The sequence below is a fragment of the Phasianus colchicus genome, chromosome 34 (assembly GCF_987193195.1).
Source record: "Phasianus colchicus chromosome 34, bPhaCol1.hap1.1, whole genome shotgun sequence".
In the NCBI taxonomy this organism is placed as follows: domain Eukaryota; kingdom Metazoa; phylum Chordata; class Aves; order Galliformes; family Phasianidae; genus Phasianus; species Phasianus colchicus.
Genome location: NC_143469.1, coordinates 598794 through 620680, shown reverse-complemented (window position 1 = coordinate 620680; position 21887 = coordinate 598794). Strand labels below are relative to the sequence as shown.

At 49.9% G+C, this 21887-nt stretch overlaps 1 protein-coding gene across 2 annotated transcripts; it reads left to right on the top strand.

Annotated features, from left to right (window-relative positions):
- The first annotated feature begins 540 nt into the window (after positions 1-540).
- Positions 541-18536, top strand: LOC116239060 (zinc finger CCCH domain-containing protein 11A-like). 2 transcript variants are annotated; one of them, XM_090128768.1, is made up of 12 exons: positions 541-720; positions 1794-1983; positions 2268-2391; positions 12235-12635; positions 12859-15651; positions 15940-16063; positions 16488-16550; positions 16797-16883; positions 17175-17488; positions 17589-17638; positions 17819-17892; positions 18350-18536. In XM_090128768.1, the coding sequence occupies exons 5-9, from the start codon at positions 15598-15600 to the stop codon at positions 17483-17485; spliced, it is 639 nt and encodes a 212-aa protein (XP_089984894.1). In that variant the 5' UTR covers positions 541-720; positions 1794-1983; positions 2268-2391; positions 12235-12635; positions 12859-15597; the 3' UTR covers positions 17486-17488; positions 17589-17638; positions 17819-17892; positions 18350-18536. The 2 variants fall into 2 exon arrangements, with proteins under 2 accessions (XP_089984894.1, XP_089984893.1); XM_090128767.1 differs by lacking the exon at positions 17589-17638.
- Positions 18537-21887: the final 3351 nt, after the last annotated feature.

Genomic DNA, 21887 nt, shown 5'->3' with positions numbered 1-21887 from the left:
GGACTGGAGCACCTCTCTTATGAAGACAGGCTGAAGGAGCTGGGCTTGTTCAGCCTGGAGAAAAGAAGGCTGCGGGGTGACCTCATTGCAGCCTTCAGCACCTAAAGGGAGCCTACAAACAGGAGGGGAGTCAACTCTTTGAAAGGGTGATAACAGCAGGATTAGGGGAAATGGTTTGAAGTTGAGGGAGGGGAGATTTAGGTTGGACGTCAGGGGGAAGTTCTTTACAGAGAGAGTGGTGAGGTGCTGGAACAGCTGCCCAGAGAGGCTGTGGATGCCCCGTCCATCCCTGGAGGTGTTCAAGGCCAGGTTGCATGGGGCCCTGGGCAGCCTGGTCCAGCATTAAATGGGGAGGTTGGTGGCCCTGCATGTGGCAGGGGGTTGGAGATTCATGATCCTTGAGGTCCCTTCCAACCCTGGCCATTCTGTGATTCTGTGTCATCACTCTGCACCGCCTGGAGACGGCGGCCATTCGGAAAAAGTCGTGCGATGCCCCGCGCTGTGACGTCATCAGCCTGCGCCGCGAGGAGGCGACGGCCATGCGGAAGCGGTGCGGGGCCTCGCGCTGCTCCGATACTGCGAGGCGGCCTGGGGGCTCAGAGCACCGCCTCGGCTTCTACAAGTGGGTGTTCGGGGGAGGGGGGCACCGGGGCGGAGGCCGCTCTGTGTTGGCCCCGTGGAGCGTCTGTGCTGCTCAGGACTTCTGCTCGGTGCGGAGAGGTGAGCTGTGCCCCCCTGCCGACCCGGGGTGCATTGCTGCTCAGTGTTCTCTTGCTTCCATTTCCGTACATGAAGCATTTTAAAATGCATGTTGTCATGGGCCTAAAGCCACTGCCCTGCTCAGTCTGAGCTGGGTTTGGTGCTGGCTGATTGCCAGGAGGAATCTCAGCAGGAAAGCTGGGCTGGGGAGGAGTTCCCAGCTCCAGCAGCGCCCCTCAGCAGGGCTGTTACCGGGGAAAATGAGTTCTTGTTGGGCTTCCATCCCATGACAAGGGCAACGAGGCTAGTGAAGGGCTTGGAAAAATCAGCCTTATGAGGAGAGGCTGAGGGAGCTGGGGCTGTTTAGTCTGGGGAAGAGGCGGCTGAGGGGAGACCTTATTACTCTCTTCCAGTACCTGAAAGGTGCTTACAGTGAGAGTGAGGTAGGTCTCTTCTTATTGGTGACGAGTGATAAGACAAGGGGAAATGGCCTCAAGTTGCACCAAGGTAAGTTTAGGTTGGACATTAGGAAACACTTCTTTACAGAAAGGGTGGTTAAACATTGGAATAGGCTCCCCAGGGAGGTGGTTGAGTCACCATCCCTGGATGTGTTCAAGAGCCGTTTGGATGTGGTGCTTGGAGATATGATTTAGCAGAGGGTTGTTAGAGTTAGGGTACTGTGGTTAGGCTGCAGTTGGACTTGATGTTCCTTGAGGTCCCTTCCAACCTGAGTAATTCTATGATTCTATGATACTGTGACTCAGTGAGGACGATGAGATGTCATTACTCCCCTGGAAATCCACTGTCGGGCCCCCGCCTTCATGTCAGATATTGAAAAGCAAGGAGAGCACAAACTTCTCAGTGCATAACTCATGCCCCCTGCCCCATGGATGGCTGGGTGCAGAGCTATTGAGGAGATGGAGAAGAGCACTTGCTGATAGAAGCCATGGCAGTCAGACACATAAACTGGATCTAGTGCCGGGCAGCTCTGATTTCCAGATGTTGCCCTCCGTAAGAGAGTACATTGCATGGCAAAAGAAAGCTGGGAAAATGCTTCTTCCTCATGATTTTTCACTTGGTGATACTTTCTGTAGAGTTCCTGTCCAAAAGCAGAACTCGGTGATCAAGGCAGTTGAAGAACGAGTGAAGCCAGCTCCTTCCAAGAGCGAGGGAGGTTCCTGTGTGGAGAGAACCCTCGCACCTTGGGCTTCCTCTGACACTTCAGCCATCATGGCTCAGCAAGGAGATGACCGTGGTTCCTATTCCTGCTCTGTGAGAGGAAAGGTATGGCTGGGTTTCTTTTGCTCGGTGTTTCTTCCTTTTTCTCATGTTTAAGGGAAGAGGTGAGCAGGAGGAGCCCTACTGGTCCTTTGTGACCTCAAAAACCAGTTGGATTTGGTTCACTGCTGACAGTCTGGGCTAATGATGCGGACATGGCTTAGGCTGTATTTTCCCTTGGTGATAATTAATCTCTCAGCACTCTGATAATCAATCTCTGGCACAATCTGGAACCTCTCTGCAAACCTTGGCTGCTGTTCCCTGCAACATTTCTTCCTTTCTCTCCCCAGAAGCAGCACGGCGCGGTTCCCCATGTTTGGGAGCAGCAGCCAGCAGGCTGCCGGAGATCCAACAGCGCCTTGCAGTGCACAGAGGGACGCGATGGGAACAGAGCGTCCTTACTGCCACACAAAAGTGAGTTTCTTCAGTCCTTCCTCTGTCATGAAGGATGGAGGATTGAATTTTGAGTATTACTTCTGAGCGGTTGCAGTGCTGCAGGGGATGTCAAGTAAGCATCCATTTGGAGTGCAGGAAGGGGCAGCGAGAAGTGAACTATCAGTTTGTGTTTGGGCTGTCAAAGTAGCATCTTTCTGTTTTCTGGTGGGTTTACTGGACAATACTGCTGCCTGCTGGTGTCTGTGAAATCAATACATGATCTGTTGTAGTGACGGAGCCTGCGTGTCCATGGAATGGTCCATGGAAGGAGTGTTGGAAATATCCAAATAATTTATCAGGATGCTATCTCTGATAAAGTAGATTTTATTTGCAATTGCAATGGTGGGCCTCCTGCTAGCAGGAGAGCCCCTAGTAAAACGGTGTTACAACTTTTGATGCCCTATTGTCTGACGCTTCTCTCTTTCTCCCCTAGTTCCTCACTGGCTGAGTACTTTAGGTTCACAATCTTCTCGATGCTTTGCTAAAAATACAAACACTGGAAAAACATAAATCTTTAAGCATAAGCTTCTAATTAGTTAATTAACTTCTGACCCTCACTCCACACTTGGTCATTGTTTCTGGATATCTGCTCGTCCTCCCTTGCATAGAGACAAGCTCGGAAGGAGGACAGAGGGGAGTATCTTGATGCCTGCCTGTCATATTCCAACCTTCTCACGGGGTTGTGACAGTCTGACCTTCTGTAGAGGCCCTAGCTTCTTTGATGTTTGTTAAATGTGTTTTTCTTTTGCTGGGAGTTTCTTATCCTGACAGAACAACCCTACAATATGTTTTCTAATCCCTAACACTATACCCACATTGTCTGGAACATTTAACAGCTATTGCAGTTTTGCAAGAAAGAATTAATCACATAATTCAGCAATTGTGTTTCTAAAACATGCTGCTAACATATACAGTATTTCTACTTTTTAGATAACTATTTCTAAGGGTAAGTTACAGAATGTAAATACATTATGTTTGACTTCTTCAAACCAATTGCCCTTTTTAATATCTAATGCAGACACAACATTCCATTCCCACAATTCCTCCTCCCCCCCCTCCCCCTTTTTTTTTTTACAATGTTGATTTCTGAAATTCTTCTCTAAGGTACGATTCTAAAGACTTATTCTTTCTTCACTTTCTTCATTTGCCATTTCTTCTAATACCATCATTTTATCCGAATATGGTGTTGGCTCCATTATTGTTTGTTCAGCAGCGCATTTCAATTAATGGCTGTACCAATCCCCTCACACAGGGGATAATACAGCAACCAATGGCCATCAGGACTCCTACTATTATAATCAAGGAAGTAAATATGGATACAATCATCCCTTTTCATTTGCCAAACCAGGACTCCAACTATCCAGTGATAGAAGTATCTATTCCTGAGTTTTCTGCCAATTCATCAGCAAGAGTAGTAAGTCCCCATCGTGCTTTAGTTATTGTGCCATCCGGGGCTGTATTATTTGGGTTGAAAGTGCAACAAGTGCCCGACATTACACACACACACCCTTTTTCAGCTAATATCATATCTAAGAGATCTTGTTTTCCCAGGCCATCCTGCTTGTAGCATCCAATTGTTCTGCAATTCCCTTTCTTGACTCCTTTGTATAGTTTATAAATCTCTGCTGATTGTAATAGATGTAGTTTGTCCAATCAATATTTTTGTTAATTGTCACCCACCAGAATAGTGACTCAAATCCTGCAGCAATTTGATTTCTAGCCTTAAATTCATCAGGGACACCTCTGGGCACCCCAATTGAATCTATATATATTGCATCATCAAATGAGACTCCTTGGCTTCTTTTGTTCTTTCTGTGAGTATGTGATAGATCCTTTTTGAATGCCAGAGTGAACGGTATAGCCAGTTGAACAAGTGCACAGGTACCTCCCCAATGAGATGGGAGAGTGGAGCGTAAGTTCTTCCCACTGCAATACCACCAGAGATCCGCTCTAGGGATTCCCAGCCTTGAATAGTTCCCTGCTAAATCTTTCGTAACATCCAAGGTTTCATTGCATAATGAGAAATTCTCTATAGGCCTGGTAGCCCTCACACCCTGCCTTGAGAGACAAGCTGTATGGTTACCTATGGCCATGGAGAATGCAGGAGGGATTTTGGCATCTGTCTCCAGTATTGGGAAAAACAGTTGGGAGAGTGATTTACAGGCTTAATTTCCCCAGACAGTTTCCTCCTGGTACAGGACAATCATACATTGCATCCCTTGGGAATCCTTTGTCCATCCCAGAGGAAGGGGTACTACCTGAGCTGCAGGCCGCCCTCATGCACAAGCATAGCAGTTGCTGTGGTTGAGAGTCTGGTCAGTCTACTTAATCCATTCTACCCAGGTATTCACATCTCCGTATCCTGTCTCAATTTCAAACATTTGTCTGAGATCCTTTATTTCTGTAATTACTACAACTGCAGGATTTTTAGGAGGATTTTCCACTCCCTTTTTCTTATCCTGGACATTCTGAGTATGATCAGGGAGTGAATCCCATACAGCTATTCTGAATCTAGCTACTGGGTCTCTTCCACGTATGTTGATCCCAATGCCAAAAGTGATGTTAACAAGGCTATCAGCCTTGGTAATCATTATTGTCATTGTCATTGTACATTGCAAGGCATGGCAGTCTGGTTGGACAATTCCCTTAAACATACTAATCCGTTCTTTTAGGGTGTGTGCCATTCAGAGGGACCTTGAGAGGCTGGAAAGGTGGGCCCGGGTGAACCTGATGAGGTTCAACACGGCAAAGTGCAGAGTTTTGCACTCGGGCCGGAGGAATCCCAAGCATCCCTACAGACTGGAAGGAGAGGTCCTTGAGAGCAGCCCTGTGGAGAAGGACCTGGGGGTCTTGGTAGACGAAAAACTTAACATGAGCCAGCAGTGTGCCCTTGTGGCTCGGAAGGCAAATGGGATCCTGGGCTCCATCAGAAGAGGGGTGGCCAGCAGGGACAGGGAGGTGATTGTTCCCCTCTACTCTGCTCTTGTGAGGCCCCATCTGGAATACTGCGTCCAGGTCTGGAGCCCCCAGTACAAGAAAGACAGGGAGCTGTTGGAGAGGGTCCAGAGGAGTGCCATGAAGATGATCAGGGGACTGGAGCACCTCCCCTATGAAGACAGGCTAAAGGAGCTGGGCTTCTTCAGCCTGGAGAAAAGAAGGCTGCGGGGTGACCTCATTGCAGCCTTCAGCACCTAAAGGGAGCCTACAAACAGGAGGGGAATCAACTCTTTGAAAGGGTGAGTGACAGCAGGATTAGGGGAAATGGCTTGAAGCTGAGGGAAGGGAGATTTAGGTTGGACGTCAGGGGGAAATTCTTTACGGAGAGAGTGGTGAGGTGCTGGAACAGGCTGCCCAGGGAGGTTGTGGATGCCCCATCCCTGAATCACAGAATCACAGAATTGCCAGGGTTGGAAGGGACCTCAAGGATCATGAATCTCCAACCCCCCTGCCACATGCAGGGCCACCACCATTCCACCTAATGCTAGACCAGACTGCCCAGGGCCCCATCCAATCTGGCTTTGAACACCTCCAGGGACGGGGCATCCACAACCTCCCTGGGCAGCCTGTTCCAGTACCTCACCACTCTCTCCGTAAAGAATTTCCCCCTGACATCCAACCTGGAATGGTTGGTGGCATGTGGCAGGGGGGTTGGAGATTCATGATCCTTGAGGTCCCTTCCAACCCTGGCAATTCTGTGATTCTGTGTGATTCTGTGTTTGCGAAGTATCAAATATCCCTGGTGTATATGTCCAGCCTTGATAGGCAGTTGTCTACCATACATTATTCCATCCCCTACAAGGAGATCCCTTATTCATACCTAATTCAGGGCACAGGTATTTATCTTCACTGCTCAATTGTCATTGGGCACTTAAGCCCCCGCAGGCTATCATATGGCATCGAATGTGGCAGTCTGAGGCGTTTCTCTCCTTGTCACATTCACCCAAATCTTAACAGGGTACCCTCCCACTCCCCTCTGCAGGTCATCCTTTTTCCAAGCAATCAATTAACCAAGACGTTCTTTAAAGGGGATTATTGTCAAGATCAAAACTACTAATTGATCCCTCCTCAGCATCATTGTCAAATCCTAAATCTCTATATAGTTACTATAGTGAAGAATAGGATATACTCTGCTACGAAATACAAATATACAGACTAAACCCCTTCCTACCTATACTGTTAAGGAGAAATTACAGGTCAGTTTATTTACAATTTCTTTCTAATTTTTATCTTTAGAGGATCCTCCACGGCAACAGTTTCCCACGCTTCAGGGTTAGTGGAAGGTTTTACTTGAGTGTAGTGAGTCCAACCTTTCTGGGCTGTCCTGACAGCTGTTTCTGTTGTCAGAAGTACTTGGAACGGTCCTTCCCAGTTGGGTTGCAGCTTTGCCTCCTTCCTGGTCTGGATAAGGACCAAGTTTCCAGTTTGCAATGGATGAATCGGAAACTCCAGAGGTGGTGTCTGTGCTAGCAGTCCTTGGATCCTGAGAGACAATAGTGAGGAAGACAATCCAAGTATATAGTTCTTAAGGAACATATCTTTAGTGTCAAACTGCAGTACCTCATTTTTCTTTCTCAGATGTGGTAACCCAAATAACTTTTCATATGGAAAAACCCCCACATTCTTTCTTGGTGCTGTACAAATTCAGAGAAGTGCCAGAGGCAAGCATTTGGTCCAACGGACTCAAGTCTCTATGACCAACTTAGTGAGATGTTTCTTTATTGTCTGATTCATTCTTTCTTCTTTTCCTGATGACGATGGGTGCCACGGGGTATGAATTTCCCATTTAATCCCTAGAGTGTGCATTAGTTTCTGTAATGTGTGTGAAGTGAAATTACTACCTTGATCTGAATCAATGTATTCTACCACTCCATATCTAGGGATTATGTGTTCCAAAATTACCTTCGGTACCATATTTGCAGTGGCAGATACTGATGGAAATGCTTCTGCCCACCCAGTTAAATGGTCGACTAACACTAATAAATACTTGCTTTTTCCTACATGTGGAAGTTGCATAAAATCTGCTTGAATACTTTGGAATGGTCAAATCCCCAGCTCTCTTCCCCCTTTAGGCCAGTTTCTGATAGCCATATTATTCACTGGCAAACTACACATCCCCTACAGACCTGTTCAGCCAGAGTGTATATCCCTATGCTTACGTATTTTCGCAGCACAGCATCACACATGGCTTGTACTCCCCAGTGACTCCCTTGATGCAGGATGATTAAAATTTCCCTTGTCATTGCCTTGTTTAATACTTCTCTCCCATCTGAAATGATCCACCTTCCGTGGACTTCCGGACTCCATGGCCCCTAAGTTCCTAAGGGTTTCCTTTTCTTTTTTACTGAATATCTGTTTTGGGGGAGGAGGTGGTACCTCAGGTACAAGATAATTCATAGTAATTGTTGATTGTAAAGCAGCCTCACAGGCTGTTTTATCTGCTGCTTTGTTACCTTGGGCAATAATTGAATTCCCCTTCTGGTGACCTTTAACATGCACTATTGCAATTTCAGTGGGTAGTAGTAAATTTTCTAGGACTTGTCTGTTTTCCATGGACCAATTCCTTTCCTTTACTGTTGATTAACCCTTGTTCCTCCCAAATTTTTCCAAAAGTGTGTACCACTCCATACACATACTTTGAATCAGTATGTATGGTTCCTTCTTCTCCCTTAAGGCATAAATTTCACATGTCTATGCAGACCAGTCATTAGGCAGCCGACCCATCTCTCTCACCTCCCCTTTTGCTCCCTCTACTATGGCATATCCATTGTGTCTTTTTCCTTGCACCATCCTTGAGGATCCATCAATAAACAGAAGCTTTCCTTCCTCAAGGGGGTATCTTGCAGGTCAGATCTTACTTTTGTTTGATACTCAATTAAATCCAAACAACTGTTCTCCACACTTTCCTTTCCCTCCTCCCCTTTCCACAAGAATGTAGCTGGATTTAGGCAAGATTCAGTTGTTAGTATAAGTCATTTTTCTCCGTTAGTATTGTCTTATTCAGAATTCAAGAGTCAGTTAGCCATCTTCCAGCCCTTTGGGTCAGAATATTTTTCACTTGGTGTGGGGTAGTGACTATCAAGTGTCCCCCAAAGGTCAGTTTTCTGCTCACTTCTACCAGAAGGGCAGTCGCTGCTACTGCCTGAATACATTCTGGCCATCCCCGAGATACTGGATCCAGTAGCTTAGATAGATATGCCACAGGCTGATGTTTGTCTCCCCCTTCCTGGATTAGCACTCCCAGGGCTGCCCCTTGATCTATGTTAACAAAGAGCTGGAAAGGTTTATTCAGTGCAGGGAGAGCCAGGAGTGGGGCTTTAGTTAGATTTTGCTTTATTTCCTCTGTTAACTCCTTTCAGTCAGCAGTCCACTCAAGGGTGTTGGGTTCCTCATCTAATAATTTAAGGTATAATCCTTTGGTTTTCTGAGAATATGCTTCTGTCCAGAGCCTGTGGTAATCCCACTACCCCTCGGAATTTTCTCAATTCCCTCTTTGTTCTGGGCGAGGGTAGTTCAACAATTCCCTGAATTCTTTCTGGGGTGATTCTACAATTTCCCTCAGAAACTACATGTCCCAAATATTTAAATTCTCTTTCCATGTACTGTAGTTTATTCTTTGAGACTCTCAGTCCCTGTTTCCCTAGAAAACTTAGCAGTTCATTTGTAGCCTCTGCTACAAATTTTTATTCATTTTTATTATTATTCATTTTTAACCTCTGCTTCTTCTGGTCCTGACAGCAAGAGATCATCTACATATTATGGGAGTGATACTGCCTCTGGTGGCTGAAAGTGTTCTAATATTTGCTCCACAACTTGCTCAAGCAGATTTGGTGATTCTGCAAACCCCTGAGGCAGAACCAACCGATACTGTTGTTTTCACCCTCTCAGGATCTTCCCACTCAAAAGCAAGTATATCTCTGCTCTCCAGATCCAGGAGACAAGACCAAAAGGTGTCTTTTAGGTCTATTACACTGAACCATTTCTCTTCATTTGGGATTTTATTTATCAACATAGATGGGTTTGGAAACACTGGATGTCATTTTTGTACTATTTTGTACTATTAATTTTTCTCAAGTCTTGGACTAATCGATAGGAGCCATGAGGTTCCCTTACTGGTAGAATGGGGAAATTGAAAGGTGACATACATGGTTCCAACAACCCGTCTTTCAATAATCCTTGTATCACAGGTTTAAGCTTAGTACGTCCCTCAAAAGGAATTGGATATTGCTTCTGTCTTATGGTCTCATATTTTTCCTGCAACTTGATTTTTAAAGGGAATATTTTCAGCCCCCTCCCCATTCTCCTCCTTTGCCCAGACCACAGGATCTATCCCATCTGTCTCAGTTAACACGTTCATTGATACTGTAATTCCCTCCTGACAGGTTGTTATTTGTATTTTCAGTTTCACCATAAGATTTCTCCCCAGCAAATTAGTCCCTGCATCAGGCACATACAGTAATTGTCCTGTTATTGTCCTATTCCCTAATCTCAATTCAGTGTTTTCAAAAAGTGGTACTGTCATCCCAGTCCCCTCTACCCCCGTTATCCTTAGAGTCTTATCCGTTAATTTGAGTCCTGACACTTTATAAGCTAGCAGTGATCAAGCTGCCCCAGTATCGACTAAAAATACAACCTCCTCCCCTTCAGGTCCCACTTTCATATTTACCAAGGGCTCCTGGTGGGACCAATTTTTAAAAACTCCTGACACCCCTATTCTGAATTTAAAGCAGCTTGTAACTTCTCCTCTCTCTCCCACTCTGGGCAGTTTTTCTTTATATGTTCTAGCTTACCACACCTGAAACACCTCTTTTCACTATTCTCTGAGTGAGGTCTAGATTGATATCCTCGGAATTTTCCTCCTCTCTGCTACCCTCCAGGACCCAACGTTTCTTCAGTTTTTCTTTCCCTATTATCCAATCTTTGTTTCACTACACGATCCACTGTGGAAACCATCAACTTAGCCTTCTGTTTTTCTCCCTCATTTTCCCTGCTAACATATATCTTCTGAGCCTCTTGTTAGAGCTCCTCCAGGGGCCTGGTATTCCATCCTTCTATCTTCTGAAGTTTTCTCTGTATGTCTGGCCATGCCTTAGTTACAAAATTCACCTTAAGGAGCCCTTGGGCTACGGGATCCTCAGGATTCATTCCTGAGTATTTTCTCATCCTGTCTCTAAGCCTTTCTAGAAAATCACTAGGGGGTGCATCCAGTAATAGACTGACATCTCATGTCCAGCAAGCAGCATATTCTGTTTCTTCCTCCGACAAGGGAGTTTTATTCTTTACATATGAATTCAGAATCTGACAGGGGGGAAACAGAAAGCCTCTGCAGGTAAGAAGCTCTTGTGAGCTGTGGTATGGTACCTGCCTCTAAACAGGGATGTCCAGTAACAATTGTGGAAGCATTAGGGAGGCTGACAGCGACAGCTGATGGCAGCAGTGAGACAGAAGTCTGTGTATAAGTGGTGGTGCTCAGAGCTGAGTGAATTCCCTTCAGGGACAAAAAATCCGTGTCTCAACTTTTGCAGCTGGTAGCGTTTTGTTTGCTGATGCAGCTTTGCTCTGCAGAATGCAGACCGGGGTTCCTTTGCTGCCACCTGAGCAGGAATGAGAATCACAGAATCACAGAATGGCCAGGGTTGGAAGGGACCTCAAGGATCATGAATCTCCAACCCCCTGCCACATGCAGGGCCACCAACCTCCCCATTTAATGCTGGACCAGGCTGCCCAGGGCCCCATGCAACCTGGCCTTGAACACCTCCAGGGATGGACGGGGCATCCACAGCCTCTCTGGGCAGCTGTTCCAGCACCTCACCACTCTCTCTGTAAAGAACTTCCCCCTGACGTCCAACCTAAATCTCCCCTCCCTCAACTTCAAACCATTTCCCCTAATCCTGCTGTTATCACCCTTTCAAAGAGTTGACTCCCCTCCTGTTTGTAGGCTCCCTTTAGGTGCTGAAGGCTGCAATGAGGTCACCCCGCAGCCTTCTTTTCTCCAGGTTGAACAAGCCCAGCTCCTTCAGCCTGTCTTCATAAGAGAGGTGCTCCAGTCCCCTGATCATCTTCATGGCACTCCTCTGGACCCTCTCCAACAGCTCCCTGTCTTTTTTGTACTGGGGGCTCCACACTTGGACACAGTACTCGAGATGGGGCCTCACAAGAGCAGAGTAGAGGGGAACAATCACCTCCCTGTCCCTGCTGGCCACCCCTCTTCTGATGGAGCCCAGGATCCCATTTGCCTTCCGAGCCACAAGGGCACACTGCTGGCTCATGTTAAGGTTTTCATCTATCAGGACCCCCAGGTCCTTCTCCACAGGGCTGCTCTCAAGGACCTCTCCTTCCAGTCTGTATGAATGCCTGGGATTCCTCCGGCCCAAGTGCAGAACTCTGCACTTTGCCATGTTGAACCTCATCAGGTTCACCCAGGCGCACCTTTCTAGCCTCTCGAGGTCCCTCTGAATGGCATCCCTTCCTTCAACCGTGTTGACCGCACCACTCAGCTTGGTGTCGTCAGCAAACTTGCTGAGGGTGCACTCGATTCCATCATCGCTGTCATTGATAAAGATGTTAAAGAGCACTGGTCCCAAGACAGACCCCTGGGGGACGCCATTCGTTACCGGCCTCCACCTGGACATAGAGCCATTGATGACCACCCTCTGTCTGCGGCCTGCTTTGTCTGAGTTTAAACATTGTAAGTTTAAGCATTGCAGTTTAAACATGAGTTTCTGTTTTGGCTGTAGAACAGTGTCTTTTGGTTTTTGGAGGGTGGACATGGGCTAACAGGACAGTGCTGCTCCTGTAAAATCAACTCTTGATCTGTTGCTGCAGAGACGGAGCCTGGGTGTCCATGGAATGGTGGTGAGCATGGAGGGAAATGGAAAGGTAAGAAGCTCTTGTGAGCTGTGGTGTGGGTACCTGCCTCTAAATTGGGCTGCATGAAGGGGCATGTGTGATGGAGGAGAGAGGAAATGACATAGCAGATCTGTGCTTACTGCAGAAATGGCACACCATTGTAGCAGCAGAAGGGCAAATTGAAGAAACTACGCTTGAGGAGCAGAAGTTTGTGGTTGGCTGTGCTAAAGTCTTCTTCCAGAGAGATGCTCTTCCTGTCTGTCTTGTCTCTTTTCTGTCAGAAGCTGATGCCTGTGGCCTTCCTCTGAAGCACAGCCATGTGGAAAGCCAGGGGAGGAGTAGCACAGCACAGGAGTGTAGCACAGCACCCAAGAGAGGTACAGACACACAGCAGGCATCTGGGTTTGGTGCACTGTCTTTCTAGTTAGGCTTTCTCTCTGGTCTTTCCTGGGACTGTTCTCATTGCGTGTTGCTTGGGGTCTTAATCCCTTGGGATTTACAGTTACCTTTCTTGCCCTAATTTGTAATATGAACCCAGCATTCACCCAAGATCCCTTACCATGAACATCCCCTTAGGGATATTCTTGCTTTTCCCAGCAGTGGTGACCAGCTCAGATGTGCCGGAGGATGTCACGGACATCCAGGGTTTGCTCTCTTGGATCAATGGTGAGTTTGGGGGCTGCAGAGCTGCAGGTGAGTGTTTGCACAGAGTGGATGTGGGAGGGCTATCATCGCCATTTTGGGGGATGTTTTTGCATTGCCAGACGTGGCAAGAGCTGTTGAGGTCCCCCATGAGAACCCCAGCAACCCTGCCCCAGGATGCTTCATCGCTGAGCTCCCTGACAACCCCAGGGACAGCAGAGAGCTCTGCATGGAGGCACAGGCTGCCACCGGGATGCCCACCAACCCCTTCTGGGGGCTTCCACCATCCCCTGGGTTCCTGTCTGAACTGCAGAGTGGGTTGTCGCAGCTGCACCCTGTCGTGCCTTCAGCGAGTGCCTGGCTCAGTCCACTGCCAACCTCCCTGGCTGTCACCACACCTTCCTTAGTCCAAACAGCACAGCCCATCGAGGAGGTGCAGCAAAGGGAGCCCCAAGTGGCTCAGGCTCACTCACCCCTGTCACCAGGCTCTGTCCCCAGCCGGATGGCAGAAAAGAAGGGCAGCACCAAGTGGGCCAAGCGCCCTGAGCCTGCTGGCAACACCCAGAAAGGGGAGAGCTCCCAGCAGGAGTAGCCTACCAACAGCACTCCAGCCAAGAAAAGAAAGCTGCTGCCACATAGGGAAAGAACAGAGAGAAAAGGCCGCAAACACCTGTGCCAAGTGAAGCTGTCTGGGCCCAGCGCAGGAGCAAGCAACAGTGGGCAAGTGGGGCCAGCAGCAGTGGGCCTTCTCAGCAGGAAGCCACAAACCCTGCAGAAAGCTGCAGGAGACTCAGAGCACGTGTGATGCCCAGATGGAAATGCAGATCCAGTGTTTGAGCAGCGCCTGGCCATGGAGTGCTGTACAGTCCAGGTGCTTAAAGTCACAGCCCAGTTAGAGAGGCTGACATATGTCCTGGGGCCTAAAGATACTGCCAGAGAAGACAGGACTGGCCCTAGGGCCTAAAAATACAGCCAGAGAGACTGGCACTGGCCACAGGACCTGAAGCCACAGCCTGAGAGGCCAGCACCGACCATGGGGATTAAAGCCACAGCCCCAGCCAGAGAGGTCTGCACTGGCCCTGGGCCTAAACCTGGAGCCACAACACAAGAAGCCAGCACGAGCTTTGGGCCTAAAGCCACAGCCTGAGAGGCTGGTGCCGGCTCTGAAGTCCGAAGCTCCAGCCAGAGAGCCCAGCACCAGCCCTGGGCCATAATGCCACAGTTATAGCCACAGAGGCCAGCACCAGACCTGGGGCTTAAAGCCACATCTACAGCCAGACAGGCTGGCACCAGCTGTGGAGCCTAAAGCCAAATCCTGAAAGGTCGGCACCAGCCCCTAGGCCTAAAGCACAGCCAGAGAGGCCGGAACCAGGCCAAGGGCCTAAAGCCACATCTGCAGCCTGAGAGGCCTGGGGCACACAGGTGTGCCTTCCTATTGGCTTCTGCTGATTCCTATAGGACTCCATTGACCACTCTGAGGTCATATTGGTCCTTACTGTTTTTTACTTAGCCATACTGGACTTTTCTGGTCCATACTGGTGTGCACTCCTCCCAGTTCCTACTAGTTCCTCTGGGACTCGGCTGACCACTGCGAGGCCATATTGCATTTTTATTGGGCTGCACAAGACTCATCTTCAGTTCTCTGTTGCTTTACTTCAATTAACCCCCATTCAATTAACCCCATTCATCCCACTGGGTGACGCTGGTGTTGGTTTCCTAAAATTTGGATCTAGGAGGTGACCACTCCCTTTGCTTATGATGAAAGCACAGAAGTGATGCAGGCACTCGCTGAGGCCACAATGGTTGCTGGGGTGGGAGCGTTTGTGCCACAGCTGGTGAGCAGAGCTGGTGCTCTGGTGAGCGTGCTGCACACGGAGACTGAGCTCTGTGTTTTTCTTGAGAGAGATCACCCTGTGAGAGCCCATTGGAAGCACCACTGCAGTGTGTGTGAGCTGGGCACAGCACAGACTGAGCAGGCTGACCAGGTGAGCTGGGTTTGGTGCTGGGTGGTTGCCAGGGGGTTTCTCAGCAGAAAAACTGGGCTGGGGAGGAGTTCCCAGCTCCAGCGGTGCCCTTCTGAATGGCTGTTTCCAGAGGAAACATGTTCTTCTTGAGATTCCATCCCACATTTCAGTGAGGATGATGAAATGTCATTCCTCCCCTGGAAAATTGCTGCCAGGCCCCCACCTTCATGTCAGACCTAAAAAAGGAAGCAGAGCACAGACTTCATAGAGTGCAACTTGTGTCTCACTGCTCCATGGATTGCTTGGTGTGCCATACCCAGCAGGTGTTTCAGCAAACTGCGCTGAAGTCACGGCAGAGAGCCGGGTGCTCAGCTGGGCACATGGACGGTCAGCACACCTGTGGGGGAAAAGGGGACCTGGGGGCACTTGCTGACAGAAGCCATGGCAGTCAGACACAAGCTGCAGCTAGTGATGGGCAATTCTTGCAGACAGCTGATGTCCAAGCATTGCCCTCAAGAGACTACATTGCATGGCAGAAGAAAGCTGGGAAAATGCTTCTTCCTCATGATTTTTCACTTGGTGATACTTTCTGTAAGGGTTCCTGTCCAAAAGGAGAACTCGGAGATCAAGGCAGTTGAAGAACGAGTGAAGCCAGCTCCTTCTAAGAGCGAAGGAGGTTCCTGTGGAGAGAACCCTCAGACCTTGCAAGTCTTCCTCTGACACTTCAGCCATCATGGCTCAGCAAGGAGATGACCGTGGTTCCTATTCCTGCTCTGTGAGAGGAAAGGTATGGCTGGGTTTCCTTTGCTTGATGTTTCTTTCTTTTTCTCATGTTTAAGGGAAGGGGTGGAGCAGGAGGAGCCCTACTGGTCCTTTGTCACCTCAAAAACCACTTGGATTTTGCGCTCCCTGCTGACAGTCTAGGCTAATGACGTGGACATGACTCAGGCTGTATTTTCCCTTAGTGATAATTAATCTCTCAGCACTCTGATAATCTATCTCTGGCACAATCTGGAACCTCTCTGCAAACCTTGGCTGCCCGTTCCCACTGACGTTTCTTCCTTTCTCTCCCCAGAAGCAGCGCGGTGCGGTTCCCCATGTTTGGGAGCAGCAGCCAGCAGGCTGCCGGAGATCCAACCGCATCTTGCAGCGCGCAGAGGGACGCGATGGGAACAGAGCGTCCTTACTGCCACGCAAAAGTGAGTTTCTTGAGGCCTCTGTTATGAAGGATGGAGGAATGAATTTTGAGTATTACTTCTGAGTGGGTGCAGTGCTGCAGGGGATGTCAAATAAGCCACTGTGGAAGTGTTGGAGAGGCCGACAGCGGCAGCTGGTGGCAGCAGTGAGGCAGAAGTCTGCATATAAATGCTTAGAGTCGAGTGAATTCCTTTTAGAGCCAAAAAATGTGTCTCAACTTTTGCACCTGATAGTGTTTTGTTTGGTGATGCACCTCTGCTCTGTCAAATGTAGAGCTGTCAGGGAGGCTGGGGTTCTTCTGCTGTCATCTGAGCAAGAATGAGACTTTTGTTTTTTTGTTGTTTTGGGGGTGGATTTGGTCTGACAGGACAATACTTCTACAGGCTACTGGTTTCTGTTAAATCAGCAAATTGTATTTTGTTGTAGGGACGGAGCCTGCGCGTCTGTGGAATGGTGCTGGGCAAGGGGGGAAGCGGAAAGCCTCCGCAGGTAAGCAGCTCTTGTGAGCTGTGGTGTGGGTATCTGCCTCTAAATAGGGCTGCATGCAGGGCTGTGTGTGATGGAGAGGAAAGGACACTGCAGATCTGTGTTGACTGCAGAAATGGCACAGTGTTGAATCAGCAGAAAGGCAAATGGAAGAAACTATGCTTGAAGACCAGAAATTTGTGTCTGACTGTGCTAAAGTCTTCCTCCAAAGAGATGCTCTTCATGTCTTTCTTGTTTCCTTTCTGTCAGAAGCTGATGCCAGTGGCCTTCCTCTGAAGCGCAGCCTTGCAGAAAGGCAGGGGGAAGCTACAGACCATGACATGGCACCCAAGAGAGGTACAGACACACAACAGGCATCTGGGTTTGGTGCACTGTCTTTCTAACTAGGCTTTCTGTCTGTTCTTCCTGGGACTGTTCGCACTGCGTGTTGCTTGAGGTCTTAATCCCCAGGACTTATAGTTACCTTTCCTGTGCTGATTTGAAATACAAACCCACAGTTCATCCACGATCCTAAGATCCATGACTGTGAACACTGCAGATGAGATGTGCTAGCATTGTGACCCATTTTGCAGACCGAAAGTAGTATTGGACTCTTGTTATATCTTCTTGCTTCTTCTCTCTTGCCAGAGATAGGTGCTGAGCCCAATGGAAAGATCTACACGAAAGCGGTGCAGGAAGTCCTTTCTGAGAGAGCTCATCTCCAGGCTGGAGGGCTTCCTACAACAGCAGGTCCCAGCTCAGGGAGAAGACCTTCCCCTGCAGCGTGCCCCCGCTCTGTCTCCAAGTCCCTGGCTGGATGTAAACGCAAGGGCTTGGAAGAAGAGCAGCAAACAGCAGCGCAGTTGCCTGCTACCAAAAGAGCGAGGGGTCAGAGCGGAGACAGCTGCCGGCTTCAGCAGCACAGCCTGGGCCTGCTGCAGCACGGAGCTCCAAGCTAAGAGGTAAGAAGGTGCTGTGGTACCCGCCCTGTAGGGTAGGTGCTGCCCTTATCAAGCACACTGAAGTTGCATAGGGTTTGCTTTGCTTTTTCCTTCTCTGCAGAGGGGAAAAGAGTTGAAGCCTACAAAGTCCAAAGGCAGTGAAGTGCCACAGTATGTAACCCCGACTCCATTAACTCCATGGTAGTCTTCTGCACCTTTCCACTGGAAATGTCATTCACTGAGAGGCTTCCAATTTCCTTTGTCTTTTTTCTGCTATCTGTTTTTATGGTACCCATGTTTCTGCAGTTTTGCTGCTGACAGAATGAATTCAGTTTTATTCTTGCCTTATAGCAAGAAGACAACGAAAAGAGAGAAGAGTGGAATTGAAGAAGGCTTCTCTGAGAGCTGCCGCTGCACGTGCAGAGGTGAGTCCTTGGTGAGCACAGACACGGCTCTTGTTGTTCTCAGTGCCTCTGCCTGTCAGACATGAAAGATATTGCAGAATCCCAAGGCAAGCAATGTAATAGAAAAACACCCAGCTGTGTGTTTAAGGAAATCACACTGTCAGTGACAGCTGCCTAGGGGAGCTTGGATGCCTTCCTCTGGCTTGAGAAGGACACTGTTGGTAACGGCTGGAGGGTTTTTCTGTGATAAAGAGCCTTGCCATGTCGGGCACTGCGACCTTTGGGACCTCGTTCCCCCAGCAGAGCATGAATCTTACCATAGGCAGTGTGTTATGGGAAGGAATGTCAGTGACCTGAATGGCAGGAACATGCTGTGCTGCATGGGGCCATTCTGGAAGGTTTACTGATCAGACTTTCTTAATGAGATCGCCCTAGATTGTTTCTGTCCTATCTCTACACTTGCCTTATTTCTTTCCAGTCATCCGCAATGAACACCCTTGTGGAGATGATGCAGAAGCTGCAGCTGAAGGACTGAGAGGAAGAGCATCAGAAGGCAGCGGCTGCAGCACGCAGAGTTACAGGGCAGCGTTCTGAGTGCCGCCCAACTTGGCACTCCATGTTTGGTTGTAGTCAATAAAAAATAGTCACAATTAGAGATTGACAAAGAGCGCATGGCCTGATTTGTCCAGTGGCATTCCATGAGCTGCTGCACTACTGCTGGTCCAGAGTAGAAACTATGCAGCTTTGGACCACCAAGCTGCCATCCTGGCACTGCTCTCGTTGGAGGCAGTGCTCCAAGTTCTCCTGCTGTTGCTGACACCTGACGTTGCCTAGGGAGGACTTGGCCACTGCACTCTGCTCCACCCCCTGTGCCACACACACACATGTGCAGCCCGCCACCCTTCCACCTGCCGTGCAAACGCACCATCCCATCTTGCACACTTCAGCCACATGGCCTTCCTCCTCCTCCCCCCACCAGATCCCATTCCTGCTTCCCCTTCCCCACCCTGCCCCCCATTGCTTTGGCCCCAATAGCCTGCCACCCGCCGCAGCCCTCCAGTTTGCATGAGGCTTTGCTTCCTTCGTGCACAACCCCCCATTGCTGTGCACCTTGTTGCACCCCTCTTTTGCAGCACCATTTAGCGATTTCCCCCCTACTAAAAGTACAGTTAGCTCAGAAATCCATATTGTTTTCAATTAGCATTTTAAATTAAAACACAGCCTTGCAGCCAGTGCTGTGAATCTTTATCACTGGACTGCGAGCTACTCCTGGCAGTGAATTCTCTCTCTGTACTATTGGTTTTGTAGCAGTCATTGTTACCTTCGCCTCAATATCCTTCTGGGTTCTCTGTATGTGTCCCTTTCTGGAATCTTACTTCTCATTGGGAAACCCCCTCACAACCTTTCCACTTTGCTTTTGTGTATAGAACATCTTATAATCTTACGTGGGTTAGAGTCTGATTCTGCAAATCAGCAGAGAGGATGGAGCCAGGCTGCACCCAGCGCTGCAGAGCAGCAGGACCAGAGGCTCACGCTGCAGCACAGCAGGTTCCCATGCAAAGCTGCCACCACCACGCTGCTTCTCTCTGCTTGCACTGGGCATGCTGCAGAGCACATGCAGACAGTGCATGCCCCAGTTTCCCTCTTCCACCCTTTCTCCAACTCCAGACCCTCTTTTCACCTCACAGAAGCCCCATTCACACCTTTCCCCCTGTAGATTCCCCACAACCCCCCTACCCACCCCCAGACTTTCTTTCCACCTCTAGAAGCCTCACTAACCCCTTTCTTCCTCCCACAACCTCTCCTATCCACCCCTGGAGTAATGCAGAAGAATCTGGAGATGTCCTAGAGTGGTTTGGGGCATGCGGGGGGTCCCCAGGTGGTTCCAGGGGGTCCTTGGATTCATTCAGAAAGGTCTGGAGATGTCCAAGTGGGGTCTTGAGGGTGTCCAAGGGGTCTCCAGGATAGTCCTGGGGATCCCTTGAAGGATCCGGAAGCTACCAGGATGGGCTCAGGAGCTCCAAGGAGCCACTGGGATGATCTGGAGATGTCCCACCAGTAAAGTCTGGTATGGGCCAGAGAGTCCTCGTGTGGTCCTGGAGTCATCCAGAAGGGTCTGGGGATGTCCCAGTGAGAACTTGGAGGGTCCAGGGGATCCTCATGTTGATCCAGAGAGTCCTTGGATTCATCCTGTGGAGTCTGCAATGTCCCAGAATGATGCTGTGGGGTCCAGGGGGTTTTCAGGTAGGTTCAGAGGGTCCTGTTGTCTTCTGGAAGGGTCTGGAGATGTCTCAGAGATGTCCGGGGGTGTCTAGCAGGGTTCTGGACTCATCTAGAAGGGTGTGGATCTGTCCCAGAGGGGTGTTGGGGTGACCAGAGGGTCTCTAGTGGTTCCTGGTGTGCTGTCACTGAGCCTCTTGCTGTCCTTTGTCACTCCTCCAGGCCTGCCTACAGCCAGACTGAGTGACACCGGAGCCCTCTGGTGCCCATCATCGTCCGACACGAGGACGGGGACACGCATGGTGGTGAACTCTGTGCCACCACCAGAAGAGACTGCATGTGACATCAGCGTGGCACAGCCATGGCACGGTGTCATAGTCATTGTGCATCGTTTTGGCAGCTGGCGTCGGGTGTCACCGTCATGAGGGGGGACAGAAGGACCCCGTGGGGACATTGCGCAAAAGCTGGGGACACCTTCCTGGCACCCTGGTGGTGTCACATCCCGGAGTTGGGGACACCCCCACCGTCTCAGACCCCAGAGTTGGGGACACACCCCTAAGGGGACCCCATCTGTGCCCTCCCCCACAGACCACATTGTTTCCATGGGGCGGGGGTGACCCCCCTTACCTTTGTAATTAAGGTTTATTTTTTGGCACGTCGTAGCACCTGAAGACGAATGAGCCGGTTCCTCAGGAGGTGACAATCCAAGAGGACGCTCTCTGGCACGCAGCGCTGCACCACGTGCGGCGGGACAGCGGAGGCTCACGAGAGCCAGGTAGACCTGGATGCAGATTGCAATCCGCCCGGCAGAGACCTCTGGTCGCCTCCGCGGACCGGACGAGCCGCTCGGGGCCGGGTAGACCGTGTGCAGTCCGGACTCCGCTGCGGAGCGACCGGGTCGGTTGTCTGTGGTTCGTTCGTTCAATTCGTCCGCACGCCGGGCTCGCCCCGAGCCTCTCTCCCGGCGGGAGGGCAGCTCGCTGGCGGACAGACGGTCGCTCGAAGGGGGGGGGAGAGAGGAAGGTGAAAGATGGAAAGATGAGTGAGCGACTACAGGCGTGAGGACGAACGCGTCCATCCTCGCACACCCGCAGCCCCGGTGCGGCCCGGACCGGCACCTCCAAAGAAAAAAGAAGAAAGAAATGGAAAGAATGCGCGTGGCGGGCTGGGGGTGGGTCTGCGGTTGGCTCGGGGGGTGCGGGGACCGGTCGAGCCATCGGGTCTAGCCCACCGGAGGGAAGCGAGAGAGAAAAACAGGAAGAAAAAACACATGGGGGTGGGGAAAGCAAAACCGAGGACGGGGGGGAGAAGGAGTGGGGATAGAGATGGGGGAGGGGGCGGGGGAGGGAGATGAATAGGTTAAGAAAAAAAAATAGGGCGGGAAAGACAAACGAACCGAGGCCGATCGGGCGGGGCGGATCCGGGCGGTGGGGTGGGGGTGCCGCCGACCCTCACGTCTCGCCACCGTTCGGCCGAGCCATCGGTTCCGGGCTCCCGGGAGGCGGGTGGTGGGAGGAGGACGGGTGCGAACTGCGATAAAAGAACGGAAAGTCTCCCCAGAGCCTTCTCTTCTCCAGGCTCAACAAGCCCAAACCTCTCAGTCTCTCTCCAAAGGAGGCGTTCCCGATGCTGGCCTTTCAAGTCACATTGCTGATGTCCAAGTTATGTGCCATCATGTGCCAATCGATGGGCTCAACAGGAGTCTCTTTTCATTCCTTGAGTGTATTCCCCCGGTCCTCTTCTGTTCCCTTCCCTTCCATCATCCTCTGTTTTTTCCATCATCTTCTGTTCCCTTT

Excerpts from the sequence above, each read along its gene's own strand:
- LOC116239060 (XM_090128767.1), top strand. The coding sequence starts at position 15,598 with ATGGCTCAGCAAGGAGATGACCGTGGTTCCTATTCCTGCTCTGTGAGA. Across the intron at positions 16,551-16,796 it reads GAAGCGGAAAGCCTCCGCAG|AAGCTGATGCCAGTGGCCTT; the intron begins GTAAGCAGCTCT and ends CCTTTCTGTCAG. Across the intron at positions 16,884-17,174 it reads TGACATGGCACCCAAGAGAG|AGATAGGTGCTGAGCCCAAT; the intron begins GTACAGACACAC and ends CTCTCTTGCCAG.